The following is a 22,008-nucleotide window of genomic DNA, read 5'->3' as shown; positions in this document are numbered from 1 at the left end:
TATTCTTAGTGAGGATAGATGACATTTATGTGTTGTTTATGCATTTTATTTATCTTTTAATTTACTATATTTTAATTTCTATTATATTTTAAAATTATATTTAATATATTTTAATTAATGCAATAGTTTGTTTTCTTTATTTGTGTCCATTTATTTTATTTTTATAATTTAAAATTTATATTTTTAGTTATAATAAATTATAGTTTTTTTCAATTTATTAATAAATAAATAAGTAATGATTTTGTTATATTTATTTTAAAATATAAAAGTGTGGGGAATGATGTGAGAATAAGAATGATGTTTGTCATTGTGTGTAAAAAGTAGATGATGTTCTTTTTATAGTGAATGGTAATAAATTATAAAATACCGTGTGAGACCCAAATAAAAATGAAAATTTTGTTTGCCACCGGAGATGCTTTTATTCTTTTAAGTTGTCCCAACTGAATATGTATTTTTTTTTGTTAATTTAGTATAAGTAATAAAATTTTATGATTTAGTAATATATTTAAATTGATACCATTAATTATTATTTTTCAAATATAGCTTCATGTTTTTTGGGTACATAATATTGCTTGATGTGAATTTGATTTTGCTATTATAAAATTTAATTTTTTTTATATCATGTTAATATGTTGAGTTGATCGAATTTCATCTCAAATATTGTATGTCACAAACAGAACAAATTCAAGGTTAATATTTATCCAAATTCATCTCAAGCTCATCCTTAACAGAGTATCATATAGGGGCTGATGATCACTTATTCCAAGTTCGTGTTAAAATATAAGGAGATAAGTTATCTACTCTTACTAATAAAATCATAACATGTGTCATGTTTTATCATTTTCTATAAAAATATTTTTAAAAATAAACAAAATAACACATGTCACATTTTTAGTGGCTAGAGGAGATAAATTATCTTCCAAGGAGTAAATTATTCTCTTTCTTCAAACTCCTCACTCCTAATTTAAATTGAAACACGTGCTACTTCCATATTTTCCATCAAATTCATCACAAACAATAGCATAATTGCTTAAGGTTCCAAAGTCATACTTAATCAATGGTGGCAGTTATAATTACCTCATTGATAAAGAAGATGGTGAAAATGAGAACAATGAAAGAAAGTAACAGCATTTAGAAATTTTAGAAAAATAGATGTTCAAAAAAATTGTGTGAATCAATTGATAAATGAATTTTGTTTCTTTTTTTGTTTCGAATATTACAAAAACATGTGAAAATAATAGATTAGGAGGAAGAATGTGTGAAAGATTTACTGATAGAGAGAGAAAAAATAAAAAATAGACATAAATAGAGAGTGTATGTTTGGTGGGATAGAAAGTTGAGATAAACTTGGGACAACTAATTCCCATTCTGTTAGAGGTAAACATAAGTTTCATTCTTCTCATGCTCACAAACATTCAAATGGTTGAAGTCATCATTAAGAACCTCAACTAAATTTTTCTCTATCATCACTACCACCACAACCTCTTTTCTAAATAACCTTTTAACGTAGTAGAGAGACTTCAATGATGGTTTTTGTATTCTAAAAAAAATTAAAAAATGGTGCTCATATACTAATATCGAAAAGGAAATGAAACACATTTGTTTCAGTTGCTGTTAAAGAGGTTATTGTTTATTATGTTCTGTAGTGTTGATTGAAACACCCGAATAGTCTCAACATCCATTACCAAAATCACATCAAGCCTTAAAAACTTGAAGAAAGAAGAGGAAGATACCTGAGAGTTAACTGCATCAATTCATCTGCTATTATTATTTTGGTCAAATATGATAAGTGCTAGAATACCACAATTTATAGTTTAATATCGCTTTAATCCATTGTAAAACTTCAATTTATAGTTTATTATAGGCAGTGTATAAAATACCACACCCACACTATGTGGTGGTGATAACCAATAGGATACAACAAAAGTTGCATAATTGATCACATTGAGTGCAATTTGGGTTTAAAAGTACTTCATAGATAGTCAAAGAGCCTAAAAAGTGCTTCTAAGAGTCCTAAGGAAAATCTAAAATCCTAAGTATCTAATATAGTATCCAAAGAAGAGATCATCCTGAAACATGTCAAATCCTGTGTTTCCCATCAGAGCACGTCAGCAGTTCAACAATGTGTTCCACTCCATGTATCACTATCTTCTCATTAGTCAAGAAAAATAAGAATTGAATTAATATATACTAACTAATATTTTTGATGAATGACAAGGAAGTGATACATGTAGTGGAACAACAAATATTGTCTGTTTTTCATTCCCCATCTTAAGACTTAAGGGACCACCTGCAAACATATGTTACAAGGTTAAGATACCAAATCATTAAGTAGATTTTAATATCAATGCAAAGTGCATCATCAAATAATATTAATCAACAGAAGTTTTAGAAATTAGAGATGTTGTTTTGCTCAGCATCCTGTAAAGGAGATTAAGCATGCCCAAGGTTATCTCCATACAAAATAAGGCTTAATGTATGAGACTCCCACCAAGTCGAGTCTGGAGAGGGTAGATATACACAACTTTACCGCTACAAGCAGAGAGATTTTTTCCAAGATTTGAACCCGTGACTTTATAGTCACTAAGCAGCAACCTTAACATTGCATTGAGGCTCACCCTCTTTCTCATCTCCATACTCACAAGTGGGGGGAAAATCAAACCGAGAATCAAAAATCAACTCTCCATATCATGCCATCCAATATTATCTTTGCTCTTTCTTGTGCCCTAAGGGCACTCGCTAACATGACCCAGTTTAAAAAATCGGTCATTCACAAAACACAAACATGATAGGAATTATAGAAATATACACTGACCTTGCCAGCTTCTAAATCCCTGTGTAGAAACGACCAAGGACCATTCTTCGATAGCAATCTGAAAATGTAAAAGCATGAAGGATTAGCCAAAACAGGGTTTGAAGGGAACAACCAAGACAATACATTGATGGAGGCATGCTATCTAGCATAAGCAAATCAACTGACAGGACAGGGTGATACTCTAATTTCCCATATTTGTTCTCTTCCTCTGAATATATGCTTTAACCTCACTGGAAGATTTTATAACCAATGTATACATTTGTACTATAGACAGATTTTCAGGCAAAATATCCCAATAAACTAGATAAAAATCTACTAGCACACACTCCACTAAGAAAGAGATTCAACTATCAGTAATAGTTAAAATATGAGATAATTTAGCATATTGGTAGTCAAGTACACATTCCTACTATTAGATTGCAGGAGTGCCTTGCACATACCAAAACCACCTCTCCTGAGCACCAGGGGTTTCCAAAGTGATTCATATATGTTACAACAGGTTTCCAAGACTCCTTTTTACATTGGTACATATCGGAAACCATACAAGTATGCTCAATCATGCATACTTTTATCATTTAAATACCACCTAATCAAGTAAAATGTATAGGATTCTCATCTAAGATGGAAAGATAGTTGTCCCTTGGAGTGAGCACAGTTGATGCAGCAGGATATGAAGTGGGAAAGCCCAGGTTCAAACCCTGGCGACTGCACTCTCTCCCCCTCCCCTTTAAAAAGGTGTCATGGAAGTTAAATTAACCATCTAAAATAGACAGAATGACTTATTTTACCAAGATAGAAACAAGATTGACATTTATCCATTCAATGAATAAATAAGTGTGTTTATGTGTGTATCATTTTACCTGACAAAACCAGCTACCGTACGTAGAGCCATGAAGAGTGTCAAACCCATCCATACCCCCTGAAGGCCAAAATGTGAAGGGGCAAATGCCAAAAATACTGAGGAGATCGCTCCCACAGACATCTATGGAGCAAGTATCATAAAAATTAACTTGGTGAAATATATGTACTATGACAGAAACATTGTGACAAATTTTGACGAGCAAACAACTTACCATGGAGAAAGCAGCATATGGGAAATCAGAAACGCCATAATGGAGACCATCAAATATATATGCCAAAGCATTAAACGGTTGAGAAGCACAAACAAACTGGCAACAGTGACAGATGACAGTGTAAACAAATATTTGAGGCAAACAAACACCAACCAGAAAATAAGCAATACCATACCAATGCCACTGTTCTGACAACCCCCAAAACTTCAGCGTCCTGTGTAAAAATGGTAGCTAAAGATCCAAAAGATGCACCCAGAATTGCAGTCAAGCAGATGCCCGTGAGCAATCCTATCTGGAAAAACATCATCAGGTTCTTAGACACGCTCATGAAACTTCTTATGTAAGAATGTTACAAAAGCATAGCTTCTTTAAAAGCTTAATGCACAACTGAAAAGCTTACCCTTAATACAAAATTGGTAATTTCCTTCACAACTTTGTATTCATGTCTGGATAGAGAACTTGCAATAAGGGCCTATAAATAATAATATATCACAGTAAGTATGCATATGCTAACAATAAATTAATGAAGTCAGAAAAAACCAAGGTCAAAAGAAACTTTGGTTTTAAAATTCAAAAGAAGCCTCAAAACCAAACGAATTGAAAGTTTCCCAGAGAGGTTCGTTCAATCAAGCCTGCCTAAATAAAAGTAACTACAGAAGAATTTTGTCGGCATTCCATTATAATCTGCCTTTTGTTGGCTTATCTTGTTTGATTGCAAAGCAGTGAAGACACTAATATTATTACTAGACTAAAAGAAATTTGACAAATCATACTGCAAGAAAAAGAAAACTATTAAATGTAAATGCTTTACATAAGGGGTGATTCAATACCTGAGCAGATGCAGCCAATGCATCTGTAAGAAGGGAAACGGCCAACCACACTTGCATGCATATCTGATGTGCAGCCATAGCCACTGGACCTTGTCGAGCAGCCATTGATGTCCCCAATGTCATGGTTGAAAGAACAGCAACTGTTCTTCCAAGAACGAAACCACCTACAACAACCCACCGATCAAAACTGAAGCAACCACATAAATGTAAAAGCAAGCTAGATAATATACACAGTAAAAACAGAAAAGAGAAATGTGTGTGTGAAAATGATTGTTTAGTATCAAAAGACAAAGATAATGCAAGACAGAAAACAATCATCTCACTTCATCTGTTGACAAAAATGTACAGCAAATGCCTAGCACAAATAGCAGTGCATATCATCAGGTGACAAAACATAAATAACTATTGACAAAAATATTATAAAATATATTAAAACAAAATTCCAAACCAATTTGTTCTATTAATGTGACAACAAAAACCAAAGCCTTTTTCCTGGTAAGTATAGTTTGCTATATGGATCAAATGATGTTGTCATGTTCTATGAAAAACCAAATCCTTAGGTTTTGTCTAGAATTTTTCTTCATCTTTCTCTCCTTCCTAATTATGGAGCTTCCCTCAATCAAAAACCACTCTACTCTATTAATGTTATCTTGAAAATGAAAAACCACAAATAGAAACAGGGGGAAAATGGAAGTAACTCTTTTGCTTGGAAATTGTTTTAGAAACAGCTTTTGAGATCTCATTCAGCATCTAACTGCGATCTACCCTTTTCCCTCTATTTTTCCTTGGGACTTGGGAGAGAAAATTATCATATAAGGGGAGCCACATGCACTATTTCAACTCAGGTTTTAACAACACATAACAAGAAAAGAGAAACCACCAAGAAAGATACAACTCCTACCTGATTTAATATAACCGCCAAATTGCAGGTCTCTCATCTTTGGAGGTAGTAACTCAGTTCGCTTATTCAGATGCCATATCATCAACAACATTCCTATATATCTGAGGTATAACAATTCTGTCATAATTACAGTCAAATCAAGTCAAGGAATATATAGGGAGAAAAGATTGCTTTTGAGAAGGACGTACTGAGAGATAAGGGTGGAAATGGCTGCACCAGTAACACCCAACTGGAAGTAATACATAAGTAGGGGAAATAAAAAGACAGCTGAAAGATTACCAATCCCTGCATTTTTTATAAATGAATTAGCACACACATAAAAATTTACTAAATAACATGTAATGGACAATGCATCTTTCAGTTATTTATGTGAACTCGTCACAGAAATCAAATTGATCGTTTATTCAAGGCATTTGAATGACGAAATTAGCAAAGAAACACACACTACAAATAAAACACTTTACCTAAACATAGAACTGGGGTTTTAGTATCCTTAAAACCACGAAATATGCCTTGAAGTGCCAATGAGAGTACAACTGCAGGAGCACCAAGAGCTCTTAGGGAAAGAAAATGTCGAGCTGCAATATGCGTTGGATTTTGCTGATGAAAAGAATATACGCAAAATTATTCTATACAAGATCGCAATTCTTCATGTAATTTAACATATATATATTAAAAACTCATAATCAGTATTACTCAATGCTAAAAGTATCACACATTTAACTAATACAGCACTCAGGCACGCCACGAAATACGAATCATAACGAAAGAGTATGTTGAGGTGAAAACATACTGTTGATACACCAATCAAACGTAGAAACATTCCGGATCCGAGATAGAGAGCTAAAGCCTCAAAGACACCTATCCCAAGAGCTAACACCAAAGCAGTTGAAACAGATGGTAGTTGTTTTCTTTGAGGAATTGTATCCATCGGTTTACCATTGCCACTAAATTCTATAAGACTTCCCTGCTCTGCAACGCAATAGACAAAATTAAGTGTCAGCCTCGGTAAGGTTTCTGCTTAGTGACCAAGAAGTCGTGAATTTAAGTATCGGATAACTAGATAAGCGATATTAACCTGAAGAAGTGGATGAACTGAGGTTAGCGAGGTCTTGAGCGACGAAAGAAGTCGCGACACTGAGAAGTGGAATGTTAAAAAGCTTAGAAATGATGTTAAATATGGTGATGGAAACTCCAGCAGAAGCCAATTCCAGAGTGCCGAGACGACCAATGTACGCAGTTTCCATCAACTGAGTTAAAGGATCAATGGCCTGTCCAGCAAGGGCAGGCAAAGAGAGCAACAATAGCTCACGTTTCACATCACCAACATCAGTGTCAGCGTGTTTTTGTTGTTGTAGTTCATCATGAGTATGAGGGGTAGAATGGGAAGAACAAGATAAGTAGTGTTTGGTGTGGGAAGATGAAGAAGAGAGTGGAAAATGAGAATGGGAATTGCGTGAGAATAATAAGTTGTTATTAATAGAATAAGCTTTTCTTGTTCTGCTTCGAATAAACCATTGAGATTGAGAGTGAGAGAGAGGAACAGTGCCCAAACGGATGGTACCGTCAATAGTTGCCATTCGAATTCAGAATAGAAGAAGCGATGAGTTTGAGAATTCAATTGAGTAATAGAAGAGGATAAGAACCATTGGCTACCACCATCATCTAATTCCAATACTGCACTTCGCAACACGAAACCAAGCTTTCTTTACCCTCAAAGGCCTCAACTTTAATTCTATGGTAAATAACCCACAGGTTTCTTTACATTTTTGTAAGACATTTTTTAGGGGGAAAATTCACAAAACTTCCTAAACTATTTCTTTTCTTTTTAACTAGCTTGGCGACAAAACTTCCTAAACTATTTCTTTTCTTTTTAACTAGCGTGTCGACCGGCACGTTGACCCACATTCTTTATTGTAATATATACATGTAAAGAAAAATGTTGATTTAAGAAGATAAAAATCATTATATGATTGTTAGATATTAGTATTGTGTGGAATTTTTTATTAGTTATTAAGGAGAGAAGTTAAAAAGGATAAAAATGGAATATTAAAATTATGTCATGCATGATAGTTACCACTTGTTTTGACTTTATTAATAGTATAGATATAGATAATCACTCAACTTAAACTTTTATTCTTTACGGAATGGGCCTATGTAAGAAGAAAATGTTAAATCATTTATTAGATAACAGCAAGCGGCACCGGTTACTCACATTCTTATTTTTTTTCATATAGAATATATCATTCATGTTATATTATTTAAGAAAATTATCATGAGATATATGTTGGAAGTTAAAAATAAAAATAAATTGTCATAGCTAAGTATTTTATTCATGTTTCATATTTTATGTCATAATCAATACAATTCACTTATTCATTAAAAAATCACATCAATTTGGAAATGAGATGATTAAGAATTGATCTAACAGTTAAAATGAAAACATTAATTTACACTAAGAAAAATATAATATTTAGAAACATGAAATTAGAATATTGTGTGATACTACATATTCAATTTTTATATATTATATTTTTTTGTTTATGATAATGTTTAATTTAATGTGAGATATGTGGCTAATTAATGTATTGGTGGTAGTTGCTTAGGATTATATAGTTTTTTTGTAAAAATTAAATAATGTTAAGGGCAATATATGAAATGAAAATTACACCATGGGGAAGTTATTTCAAGTTTTGGCTTTATATATAGTTATATATATATATATTATATCTATATCTATACTTACTATTAATAAAGCCAAAACAAGTAATAACCACAATGCTTGGTATAATTTTTAAATTCAATTTTTATCCTTTTTAACTACTCATTAATAAACAGAAACTTCTACATTTTGCTTTCATTTTTTATCAATACATTATTACTCATCCACACATTCTTTTTTATCTTATCTCTTTCTCAACCCAAATATAAAACAATAGCACATGAAAAAATATATCCAACAACTCAATAATGATTATTAGATGCACGAGAAATTTATAAAAGTTTTGTGTATATCATATCAATTATTACATCTTATATTCTTAAATTTACATTTTCTATTGAATTTATATGTTTCATTTTTTATACTTATAACTTATATCAAAAAAATAAGAATGCAGGTCGATCGGCACAGAGTGCCCGTCGACACACTAGTATATATAAAGGGAAAATATGGATTAACTACTATCATGATATAATTTTACTATTTTGCTCTTAACAATTTTTAATTTCTGCAAAAAACTATATAATCACATATAACTAGTATCAATATATTAATCACTCTCTCACCTTAATTTAACTATTAAAATAAAGAAAAAAATAAAATATAATGAGCATTAAACAATCTCATGTTTTTTACTCTAAGTCATACCTTTGTTCCATTTGTATATCAACAATATAATAATATAAAACAGTAATCATTATTATACATATTAAAAAATATCAAATGTATGCATACACCAATAATGATGGATAACATAAGAAATTTTAAAAAAAAATACAAATAGTGACATAATTATAATATGGAAATAAAATTAGTTATATCATTAAAAATTTATTTATCCCTATTAATTATGGATCATGTGGGATACATTTAGGGTACACTAATAAGGATCAAGCGTGACGATACAATCGACATAATTTAATTTGTATTTTGAAATTACATTCCGACATTCCTTTGTTAAAAATGCATTATTTAATGTAATTTCCTAAGCAACATTTCTCTCGTCATTCCCCCAGATTCTTATTCTTTCTTCCTCAAACTAGTTGTAGTGAGAATTTTTTTAAGAGTAAATTATATCGACACCCCTGAGTTTTAGTGAAATTACACAAATCACTCCTCGCTTTTCTAAACTTACACAAACCTCCCCTAATTTTGTACTTTCATTACACTGACTACCCCTGTATAATAAATAAGTGTAATTTTTTAAACAAAAAATGTGATAAATGCAATTAAGTTAAACAAAACATGATATATTGTGTAGACAAGTCTAAATAATATACAAATCAATCAAATTAATGTATCTTTATTATTTTTTTGTTACAAAATGCATCAACAATTATAAAGAAATATTGTTTAAATCACTCTTATAATGTAGTATAACGAACCAAAAATAATAAAGATACATTGATTTGTATATTATTTAGACTTGTCTACACAATATATCATGTTTTGTTTAACTTAATTACATTTATCATATTTTTTGTTTAAAAAATTACACTTATTTCTTATGCAAGGGTGGTCAGTGTAATGAAAGTACAAAATTAGGGGAGATTTGTGTAAGTTTAGAAAAGTGAGGGGTGGTTTGTGTAATTTCACTAAAACTCAGAGGGTGTTATTGTAATTTACTCTTTTTTAATGATTTCTCCGCTTTAGTTATGTAAAATAGAGAAGAGAGAATAAAATTTTGTGAGTATGTCTATATGAGATTAGTAAGGTATGTATAGAATAGGTATGTTATTTTGAAATTTAAAAAACAGTACATACTCATTTTAGTTCATAATGTTTTTTGAGTTTATTAGTTTGATTCTTCAAAAATTGAAAACTCAAATGTCCAAATTAACAATATCACAAAAACATTGAAATGAGTATTCTTAAAAAAATGGAGATGAATTTTATTATGTGTCGAGTTAAAATGAACCCTCCTGATTTTACAATTTTTTATTTGATCCTATTGAGTCAGGATAAACTAGTCGGTGTTTGCTTGAGTCTATATTCTGGTCAAAATAGAAAATATTCATCTTTTTTCTTCCTTTATCTCTTCTTAGCTCAATTTACTGTATACTTCTTTTCTAACTACTTTGGTGTTGGGAAGACATCTGAGAGAAGGGGAGAATATGTTCACATCATTCCTCGATTTTTTATATGTCAAGTTCAATTTCCTTTTTGTTGATTAATCAGATTTTTGGTTACATATATTTGGTGATGTTTTGCTTAATCACGTTTTTGTGTCAAATGATATTTTTTTGTTTACACTAAAAATGCATGATAAACATTAAAAAAATGATATATTAAAATTTAAAAGGTTAATATTGCAACCTTTTAGTTTATTAGGATTGATTATATATATATATTTATATATATTAAGTGTAATATATACGCAATATTAATATAAAAATTTATATACAATTATTATATGATCTGCATTTATTTAGATTTTTTTTAAAAGTCAATTATATTTAAATTTAAATGATAAAATAATAATATATAAAACTCATATGCTATTGATATAACATTTTTCTTCTTCTGATTGTCCTAACCGTAGAACAACTTAGAATAATTCTCATATATTTAATCTAACATATAAAAACAAGTTTTCCCCCAATAGAATCATGCCACATAGCATTCAGCAATACCTACTAATACACAAATTTAGTTTCAAATAATTATTCTTATCATCTTGTATTTAAAATCCAAACATTCAGACCATTGTTTTAACTACTTACATATATTTCTCTTCCTATTCCTACTTCTCCATATATCTTGATAAAAATTTAACTAAGTAATTTTATCAACAAAAAAATCACACTTCCTTAAATTCTAACTGCATACTCTCGAATTTTCTTTATATACTACAAGGAGAGACATTGATGGTCTTTCAAAGGTTCTATTTGTGGTGTTGGTATGCCACTCTTATATATGTTATCATGTTCTTTTTTTCTTTCTTTCAGATTATGCTATCCATACAATATAATTTGATTTTCTTCTATCAACAACTAACTTTATATTTTGTTACTTACTCTTTATCTTTTATACATACTAGCGTATTAACGTGTACTCCTGTGTCTGTCAATCTGCTTCCTATTGTTTGTAATGTATAGTCTGTATATTTTAAATGTAGTATTTTATACTAAATATTATAATTTGTAGTTGAACTTATTTGATTGGTGTAATTGTTAGTATTTTTAAATTGAAAATTCAAATAATTGAGTCAATCACAAATGTTTTTGGAGGTGTGAAATAACTGGAATAAATTTATTATGTTTAGAATGTAATATGAAAGGTCATCATGAAATGAGTTTCAACTACATTTTTAATTGTGTATTAATGATTGTACAAATTAATACAAATTAATAGACATGATAAACCAAGTAAAGAATTTTCTATAAGTTATGAATCATGAAATTGAGAAATAATTCTTTATTTTAGACATAAGTTGTGAATATTATAGCCACAATGTCCCATTAAAATGGACACTAAAATTGCTATAATTTTTTTGGGAAGATATAAAGGGTAATTTGCCTAATACAATGAAATTTGGTAAAGTAAATATAAAATGTGTACATGATTTATAATTGAATGACAGAAAAGTAGTAGGATAAGATAGAGAAAAGAATAATGTATTCTCAAAGTAATGATGACACTATTCTTGATATTTCATTTTATAAAGAAACAACTTTCTAACCGAAAAACTTATAGCAGATGAAATAGTAACTCTTATGCAGAGTACAAAATATGATATGGTAAATTTGTGACTGTCAATAGATGTGTGATTGTTTAGAACCGTTGGATTGTTCCTTACAATCCTTTGTTATTATTGTTCCTTACAATCCTTATTATTCTACAATATCCTATAACAAGGTTGAATGCTACCTTAACACCTTCTGCGATAAGACCCTGAGCAAGAACAACAACTATGATGGTTCCATCACCAACCAAGTTGTTTGTCTTCAATGCTGCCTGTATCACCAACTTAGGTTCAATATTCTCAAATGGGTCCTGTAACTCAACAATTAAAAGCAACAAAGTATTAATAAAAATATTTATAAGATTCACTAAAAAAATCACACAAAACATAATATTCCTAACACATAGTAAAACTAAAAGCATTAGATAATATTTATAAACAATCATCCTAATCCTAATATTCCTAATATACATTAAAACCAAAATATTACTTGTTTCACCAACTTAGCTCCAATGTTCTTAACTTGGTCTTCTAACCCATCCCTTAAAAGCAACAAAGTATTAATAAAAGTACCCATAAAATTTGCTTAAAAAAATCAAACAAAACATAATATTCCTAATACACAATAAAACCAAAATCATTACAAAATATTCCTAATACACGATAAAACTAAAAGCATTACATAATATTCATAAACAATCATTATAATCATAATATTCCTAATATGCAATAAAACCAAAAGCATTACATAATTCAAAATCAGCTTTAGATTATAAATTTAAATGAGACACACTACACATTACACACCTCTTTTACGACAGTTCCCCATTTTGCTTTCCAACACAACATTTCTCTATTTTTGGTCCAAGTGTAACACCAGCCAGATCCGCAAGCTTGTTCACACCACTCTGAATCACAAAAAATAAAAAATAACAAAACAAATATTACAAGAAAATGTCATGAACATCTTCAAATACTATTAGATAAAATTACCAAAAAGGATTCAACTCTCATCCAAAAATACTTAACAAAACATTAATTCATTGTTCATCTTCATTGAGTTTTATTTCAGTTATTTTCATTAATTCCATGATTCCACTTGAATTTCAAAACCGCTCAATAACTTGATGACTATGACTTTCACTAAAACTACTATACCTGGAGCTTCCTGATACAGAACCATCCTTATTGAAATGCAACTCCTTAGCCACATGAGAAATCCTATCATATTATCACTTTCACTTTCACATTTGCATGATATAATAGTTTGAATTTATTCATTAACCAAACAAAAATAACAATAGAGCTTGGAAAAAAAAATAAAAAATTCATTAAAAAATCAATTCTTTGTACATGAAACTTATTAACAGACACAATAACAAACAATGTAAGTGATCGAGGTCGTACCCGATACAAATAATATAACAATTAAAACTGCAGTACTAGGAAGTGACTCCTAGGTCGTTTCCCAATGATTATCTTTCAGACAAAGCTTCAAACACCTTATACTCTCACACACACAATGGGGGTTTTGCTGTTGGATAGTATGAACATAAATCAAATTCAGAAACAGTAGTTAAACAATGTAATAAAACGGCTAAATCCCTTTGGTTCGTTTGTTCACAACTCAATCCTCGGTTTCAAAAGATTATTTTCAGATTCCAACCGTTAACTTCCGAATTTGTTGAGAATCAATTAACTAAGCGATAATCAATTCAAAGTTCCAGAACCTAAACATCAAACTAAGCGAAATCAGTAAAGGTATGAAACGATTAACAAATTCACACGAACTAAGCATTCATGCACTAGAGAGAGTAAATCAACTAAGTGAAGATAAACTCAACCAACCAGTTTCTAAGCAATTGCATTAAGCAAACCATATTCAGAAAAGAAAGAAGAAATCAACAATGAAGAAACCGAAAATGCATTAATAACAAAACCTCAAGAGTTATGATTCATTACCAAAGGAACTTAGTCTAGGAAATTTAGCCCTCCATGGAAATGGAAGAGCAAACCGAAAATGAGAAATGAAAGAGGGTGAAACCCTAGCAGAGCAAAAAAGAGGGAACACGGATTTTGCTTTGTGTTTCAAAAATGAGGCAAAATGAAGTGTGTGTTTGGAGTGGGGATTCCGAATTTAACCCCTCCAACACACATAAACCGAATTGGGCCTAAACAATGGGCCCAAAGCTAAATTACAATAAAAACAACTCCTAAATTAAAAATACAATCTTCACTTCAACACATATCCTCGACTTCCATAATGCCCAAAATGCCATTGGTGCCAAATGTGATCTGAAAATGATAATAGATTTAATCAGGCCAAATAATCCCAAATAAACTCATTTTAGGAATATTAGTCCAATAAAGTCTAAAACACTAAACCATGTGAAACAAAGTCAATTAGGCACCAAGAATCATCAATCATGCTAAATTAAGGTTATAAATAGTGTGTAATATATTGCTCATCAGTAAGCTTTACTCATTACGACTCTAACGTGAACCTCATAAATTGAATCAGTGTGCTTGTCTTACTAAAAGAATAGAGGTATGCATTGCATTATGTCATCTTATTAATGAGTGTAACATCAGGTTGAGTTGATAGTCATATGAATTTCCTAAATGGTGATGAAAGAATCTCATGCAAAGTTGAAATTAAATTATTTAATAAACATGACCTTAGAATTTAGAAGGGAACTCGTGTTTGTTTGATTGTCTTCTGTTCTCTCCAAATGTATTGAGTGAAACATTTCGTCAACCATATTTTGCTCACAAATTTCTTCATCCACCTCTTCCTCTCCATGTTACATGAACGCAAAAGAGATGATTGTTAAAAATTGGGAAACAAAGAGATGATTGTTAAAAATTGGGAAACAAAGAGATGATTGTTAAAAATTGGGAAACAAAGAGATGATTGTTAACCTTTTTATGTATCAATAAAATGCATTCATGTAAATTTGCTTCCAACCGTTTATTTGAGTTTCATTCCTCTAATAAATTTGAATTCTTTGCATCTAAAACTATTTATTATTCAAAAGAAATTGAAAGAACAAAGGTTAAAAAATAAGCAATAACTTTAAGTTTCAATATTCACTACTAATGTTACCATTGAAGATTTCAATGGCATCACCTTGTCCAACATGGTGCCACAGGAAAGACCTATCATCATCCATCATATTTTGCTTGAATGAAATCATAAATGAAACCTAAAAAGAAGAAGCGATCAAGATAACAACTTTTATTTCTAAATCATTTTATAAATATTAAACCATGAATGAAACCATCATACCTCAAAACAAATCTGGATATTTTTTGAAGAAAGAAGTGAGAAGAAAAGAGTAAAATAGACCTGCATGTTTGGCACCGTCACCATAGAAATACATTCATTTAAGAAGAAGAAAGTGGTGAGAAGAAGAACATAACTAGGGAAAAAATGAAAATAGAAAGGAGTGTAAAATTGGGTAATAGAGAAGCAGTTGCACAGTTTTGCAGTTTCAGATTTGAGTGTGATGAGAACATGGTATAAAATGTGAAATAAAACATGGATAAAATGTAAAATAAAACATGGATAAAATATGGCATTAAACTGTTTAGTTTTTTACTCCTTAAAACTTCCAAAACTGCTATTGCTAGACTTATTAAACCAATTGAAAAGTACATGAACGTCATATACTAAATTGATGCCAAGTAATTTAGTTGACATTATATGAACTTCAATAGGACAAAATATAATCCTATTTCGTCATCCTATTGATAGGGTTTACCACCATATCATATACCTTAATAGATGGACAAATAATAATAAGAGTCCATTCAAAAGTAATAAGAATAATAGTTGATATATTTATTACCACCATATCATATATCTTAAAGTATATATACGTTAGAAGTCAATAATTTCATATTTACTTTAATAATTAAATAAATTTCCTATTTTAAATTTCCTAGATGTATGTATAATTAAATTAACCTAATAATGATAGGATATATTATAAACGATATATTTTCAATGGTATGCCCATTGTAGACTATATTATAGTCTATAATATATATATATATATATAAATAAATAAATAAATAGGTAATACCTATTACAACTAATATTCTAGGTATATATAGGTAATACCTATTACAACTAATATTCTATGTATATTACCTACAAATGTATATAATTTTATTTTATTTTTTTAGAAAGTCTCGCTGCATAAATATATATGTATGTAAAATTTATTTTTCTACAAATATTTCAACTATCATGTAGTTATTTTATGTTTTTCTAGTTGCTAATGGTATTAATATAGAAATTTATATAAAATACTTCATGGGCAGTTATTTAATGTTTATCAGTAAAAGTATATATAAGTGTATATAAAGATGAAAGTAGAAGTTATAAAATAAAATTTGAAATTATAAAATAATTTATGGAAGTTATTTTGAGTTTTCCCTTTATTAAGTAGTATTGAAGTATAGACAAACATCTCAACAAAATTTCTCATAATATGAAATGATTTTTTATTTTCCAACCCAGTTGTATATAATTTTGTTTCTTTAAATGGAGACTACTTTCACATATATTAATTGTTGCTAAGAGAAAGATAGACTATTTTACTATAATATTCCTCAATTTTATTTCTTTGAGGAATAGACTATTTTGGGATATAATTTTGCTATTGTGCCAAACTTATTTTACCACTAAGTAATATTTGAGATTTCTTATAAAAAAACACATTTAACTAAGTAAGTTGAGGTTTGGACTTTTGAAAACCCTATTTAACCTATGAGAATATCAAATGAGCATATTTATTATTATACATGAGAAACTATAATACTTATGTAATCTATTTATTACTAGTATTACAAAATAAAAGGAAATTTGACACGACATTTCAACTAGACTTGATAAAAGTATGACTAACATAAAATTGAAGCCCAAAATTGCTATTGTATTTGGGCCTTAGATTCTCAAACTTAAAATTCTTTAGAAGGGTTGATGAGGCTTCTCATACATTCATCATTATCTCTCCCCAGATACTTTCATTTCCAAGTTTTTATCACTTCTTCCTCGCCGCTCAACACTTTAATGTCTTTTCTCTCGCCCTCAACTCTTTAACCATGGCTTCTCCTTACTACTTAATGCCTTAACTATGGCTTCTCCCATCACCGGTTTGGTTTCAAATAAACCATCAAAGCTCGAAGCTTCTTCGCTAGTGATGTTTCTTTCGTCAGTGATGTTTTTCATCACACATTTGCAATTTCCTCCTTTATTTCTTCTTCACAAGTACATGCATTTGCACTCACAAGTATACTAACAATGTTTTTTATTTTCAATTTTATAACTTTGTTTCAAATTTTAGGAAATATGATTCTATCAATCTCAATCCCTAATTTTGGACCAGTAAGCCAAAGAAGGTAAAGTTTCTCACCAAGAAGTAGTGGCCCGAGTTCTGAATTAAGCGTGTTTCAAATCTTGTAAGTGTTTCATTTTGGATCAATAATGTATGTGTTGTTACTTGTTAGTGCTAGACTCCTCTTGCTCCTTTCCACACGATATTTCCTACCCTTATAATCTTCAACAGATACTCATCATCTCCACTTAGCCTTTATGTGTGATAATGATATCGATAATTTCTTTTAAAACATAATCATATTCAATAAAAAAAATTACCAACGACTTGTGAAAAATATTTTTGATAATAAAAAAGTAACAAAAATCAATTATAGTGATAATTAATTTGCAGTATAATTTGATTTTATTTGGATCTTTTGTAATGATGAATAAATCACATCAAATACAAATTAAAATGTGCATTTACTATAAAAAATCAAATTTGGACATTTGGTAATGATAAATAAATTACATCAAGTGCAAATCAATATATGCAATGTATTAAACTGGATTGTTTGTCAATTTATGTTGAAATCTCATTAATTGCATAAATAAATAAAAATCTCACGTGAGAATAAAAATCTGGTGCAATTGTAAATAAATCATACTAAGTTCAAGTCAATACGTATATATACTATAAAAATAAATAAACTGTGAGAATTAGATTGTTTGCTAACTTACATTGAAATCTCATTTATTTCATAGTTACGTAAAAAACGAAAAATATATTAATACAAATCTATATGATTAAGTATATCTCTACATCTCAAAAAATAAATTTTTTTCCAAAAAAATAAAATTAAATAAACAAAAATTAGAATTTTATTAAACCAAGTTTTAATATGAGTTGCGGTATCGGACGTAAGGGCTATGCTGCACTCATATTTTAAAAAAGGGGGTTTTAAAATAAAAAACAAAATTAGAATTTCCTAACCAAGTTTTAATATGAGATGCGGTATCGGACGTAGGGGCTATGCTTCACTCATATATTTTTTAAAAGGATTTTTAAAATAAAAACAAAATTTGAATTTCTTAACCAAGTTTTAATATGAGACGCAGTAACGAACATAGGGGCTATATTTCGCTCATATTCTTTTTTTTCTTTCAAAAAAATAATTTAAACCTTACTTTTTTTAAGAAATAAAATTAACTCAGCCAACAAACTTTTTTCTACTCAAAGAACTACGTAGTCTTGATTTACAAAAAAGGAATACGTAGGACCAAAATTGCTCTTGTCAGACATAATATTAAAATATTTTTTTGTTGGTAATGATAACATAATTAGTAATCCATGCAATATAACAGGGTACCGTTTAAATGGGCAACTAGGATGCTAATACCTTCCCTAGGGTGTAATCGACTCGCGAACCTAGATATCAAAGTCCAAGCCCAATGGGATTGGGCCAAAATAAATTTCTACATTTTTGACTAAAAAAAAAGTAGTGGCGACTCTAAATGAGGTCGCGCAAACCGAAAATTGGGGCATGATAGTTGACGACTCTGTTGGGGATTTTTTTTAAAAGCGTCAGGCCCACAAAAATTAGATGCATGAATTTTTATTTTTATTTCTATTTCTATTTTTATTTTATTGTTATCCTTTACAACATATTATCATATTAGTGTAAGTTTATGCTTTATACCCGAGCATTAAGTTACGAGGGACATTCGTCTTGTCGGTGAGGACTTTGGGCCTTACTTACATTGGCATGATGAACCATCCAGGTTGTTACCAAATATTATGGGTCTTACTGGTGTAGACTTTGGGTCTCACTTGTAATCCCTGGGGTATTTGGGTTTCCTCTCTTTATGATTGGATGCAATCTGGGCCTCTTAGAAGCAAACCTTATTAGATAACCCCAAAACCTATTAAAGTACACCATAGCTGCCATAATAAATGCTTACATGCATGCATGCATACATTCATACATATAAATTGCCTCATACATTTTTTTGGTGACATTTTACTCAAAAACAAATTTTTTCAGATTTTATTAAAAGAGAGAACTCATTGTATAGCAAGGCTCGAATACCATGGATCTAATATATAGCAATGTTGGGACCCCTAAAAGGGGGACAAAGGTGGAGGTACAGGTGAATGATATAACTTTCCTCCTTGAGTGCATTCAAAGAATTCCTAAAGAAGAGCAAGAACAATTCACCAAGACCTATGGGCGACTCACTGATCTACTCAAAGTCAACTTCGCGCTCGATACACTACGAGCTATGGAAGTCATGATTCAATACTGGAACCCAGAACTGAGAATTTTTGAATTTCCCAATCTGGATGCTTCTCCAACAATTGAGGAATATGAGATGTTGTTGGATGTTCCTGTGCTGGACCGATCAAAGGTGTACTTATCCAGTGGAGATCATAAGCTAAGCGAAGAATATATTGAATAAATGATAGGGGCACGCCCATGGGTTCAAAATATTATAAAGGAAGGAGAGTATGAAGGGTTGAAGTGGAGTTGTCTTAGGAAACATATAATCAAAATGTAAGAGCAAAAGAATTGGAAATCCTTCGGATCATCCTTTGCACTAGCTATCTATGGTCTGGTCTTGTTTCCCTTTGTTGTTGACATGATTGACCGTGAAACCCTTGATGTTTTCTATAAGGTGGGAGGTTTTCGATTAACCCAACACCTGCAGTACTGGCTGAGACTCTCCTACAGTTCTACAGAGGTCATCAGAAAGCCAATAAAAGAGTAAAGATAAGGTTTTGTGTACAGTTGTTGTATTTGTGGATGATAACTCGGTTTAGACATCATCAATTTCCTTTGGGTTCTCGCTATCCACTCAAAAGATTCATCAACACAAATGTCAAACCTGTCATGTTATCTGAATGGTCCAACCTCTTCGAAGAAATCAACCCAAGAAACTTCGAAGTGAAGTGCTGCTTGTATGATTGACATGAGGAAGTCATGTACGCTTGCGAGGAGTACCAATATCTCATTCTAATGGGTACCAAGGGATGCATTACCTACACTCATGCCTTGGTGCTTGGTCAACTGAAATGGGGGATGAGTCCTATAACTCCTCAACAACTTCAGGGGTTTGTCTTCATATATAAGGATAAAGTTACTTCCGAAGAGCTCCTCGATGCTGTAAGGAAAGCTCTACATAATATTCACTTCTATGGCAAAAAGGAATTAGGGGAGCATCAAGCTTTCTATATCGAAGAATATAATTTGTGGAGAAAGGATAGAATGGCAAATAAAACCAACATCCAAGTTATCATGCTTAAAGAAAAGGAGGGGCCATCCCAAACTGAAATGAATCTTCAATAAAGAATCATAATCCTGGAGGGCCAACTAGAAGAATCAAAATCCTGGAGGGCCAACTAGAAGAATCAAGGAATATAATTGAGAAGGAGGGTTTTCGCCGAGAAAATCTCAATAAACTGAAATCAACTTTAAAGGAGGAAGTGGCAAGCCTCAAATCTGATTATGCAGACTTCTACACCTCTGTTGGCAAAGGCCGACTAACCAGAGAAGAAAGAGAGGTCATGTATCTTAAAGCGCAACTAGATGTTCGTGATGGCATCATCTTCAACCTAAGGAATGAGAAGAAAGAAAGTGACAAGACTCTAGAGGAAGTCAGAGCTGAGTTAGAGCAAGACATGGTCAATGCCGCTAAGGCTTGGGCAATAGTAGATGAATGTCAGAACTCCATTGAACAAGGTCTTGGCAGAGAGAACCAATATCAGGCTAGAATGGACGACCAAGAGAGAGTACACCATCTCGCCTTGGAAGAGATGATTGGGGAAAGAAACCAACTCTTGAACCAACTCATAAACCTTTAACACGCCTATAATCAGCTAGCAGGGGAGAGAGAGATGTGGTCAGACAATTGGAGGCAAACCTTAGATGAATGTAGGGAAGACAAAGAGCTATAGGAGAGAAGATTTTTAGACATCATAGATGGGATTGGAGAATTCGCAGACAAGTGGTTGGTGACCTATGAAGCTACAAGGCAAGAAGCCAACATGTACCCTGAAACTAGTATGCTTCCAGAAATGAAGGTTTTCTTTAGTAATTGCACCACATTCCCTCGAAGGCGCAAGAAGTGGAGGAAGAGTACCGAAGAATTGTAGGGAATTGTAGCTTGGTCATTGGAAATAAAAAGGAAGTTTTAGTTTAACCATTTGAAATAAAAAATGAGGAAATCGATTCATGTGATTCCCCTATATCCATTTAGAATTCACTTATCAATAAAATAATTTCCCTTATTCTACCTTTGTCCAAATTCAAAAAGCAACAAAAAAAGAGAGGATAAAATATAAAAAAGCATAAAAACAAAGTACAATAAAACAAAGAAAAAGGTACAACATTGCTATATATATCCAAGAAGCAACCATGGAAGGAAACAAAGTCTTTTTCTGAAAATTGTCATCAATCACAAGAGAACCCATGGACTGCGTTCCATGGCCTTCAAACATGGGATTCGTCATCCTTGCTATACCAATGAATACTCGTTAATATTTTTTTATCTTATTAAATTATGTCTTTAATTATATGCATTTAAATAAAATAGTCATTGCTCCCAAACATCCATACAACACAAGGCTACAGTCCGGGACAATGTCAGACTCCGATT

At 31.0% G+C, this 22,008-nt stretch overlaps 1 protein-coding gene across 3 annotated transcripts; it reads right to left on the bottom strand.

The window, feature by feature from the left end:
• On the bottom strand, nt 1,839–7,345 carry LOC109359009 (protein DETOXIFICATION 45, chloroplastic). Of its 3 annotated transcripts, none has more exons than XM_019603497.1 (12): nt 6,698–7,345; nt 6,413–6,591; nt 6,084–6,219; nt 5,808–5,904; nt 5,620–5,720; nt 4,719–4,882; nt 4,289–4,360; nt 4,064–4,180; nt 3,889–3,984; nt 3,676–3,797; nt 2,816–2,873; nt 1,839–2,290 (listed from the first exon to the last, which is right to left on the bottom strand). In XM_019603497.1, the coding sequence occupies exons 1-12, from the start codon at nt 7,197–7,199 to the stop codon at nt 2,279–2,281; spliced, it is 1,656 nt and encodes a 551-aa protein (XP_019459042.1). In that variant the 5' UTR covers nt 7,200–7,345; the 3' UTR covers nt 1,839–2,278. The 3 variants fall into 3 exon arrangements, with proteins under 3 accessions (XP_019459042.1, XP_019459044.1, XP_019459043.1); XM_019603499.1 differs by having other exon boundaries at nt 6,413–6,573; XM_019603498.1 differs by having other exon boundaries at nt 6,716–7,345.

The sequence above is a fragment of the Lupinus angustifolius genome, chromosome LG11 (genome assembly GCF_001865875.1).
Source record: "Lupinus angustifolius cultivar Tanjil chromosome LG11, LupAngTanjil_v1.0, whole genome shotgun sequence".
Classification (NCBI taxonomy): Eukaryota; Viridiplantae; Streptophyta; class Magnoliopsida; order Fabales; family Fabaceae; genus Lupinus; species Lupinus angustifolius.
Note: the sequence above shows the minus strand (reverse complement) of the source record. Positions and strands in the feature narration are given on the sequence as shown.

Excerpts from the sequence above, each read along its gene's own strand:
- LOC109359009 (XM_019603497.1), bottom strand. The coding sequence starts at position 7,199 with ATGGCAACTATTGACGGTACCATCCGTTTGGGCACTGTTCCTCTCTCT. Across the intron at positions 4,181-4,288 it reads TTACCAATTTTGTATTAAGG|ATAGGATTGCTCACGGGCAT; the intron begins GTAAGCTTTTCA and ends ATGTTTTTCCAG. Across the intron at positions 3,985-4,063 it reads TTGTCAGAACAGTGGCATTG|TTTGTTTGTGCTTCTCAACC; the intron begins GTATGGTATTGC and ends CACTGTTGCCAG.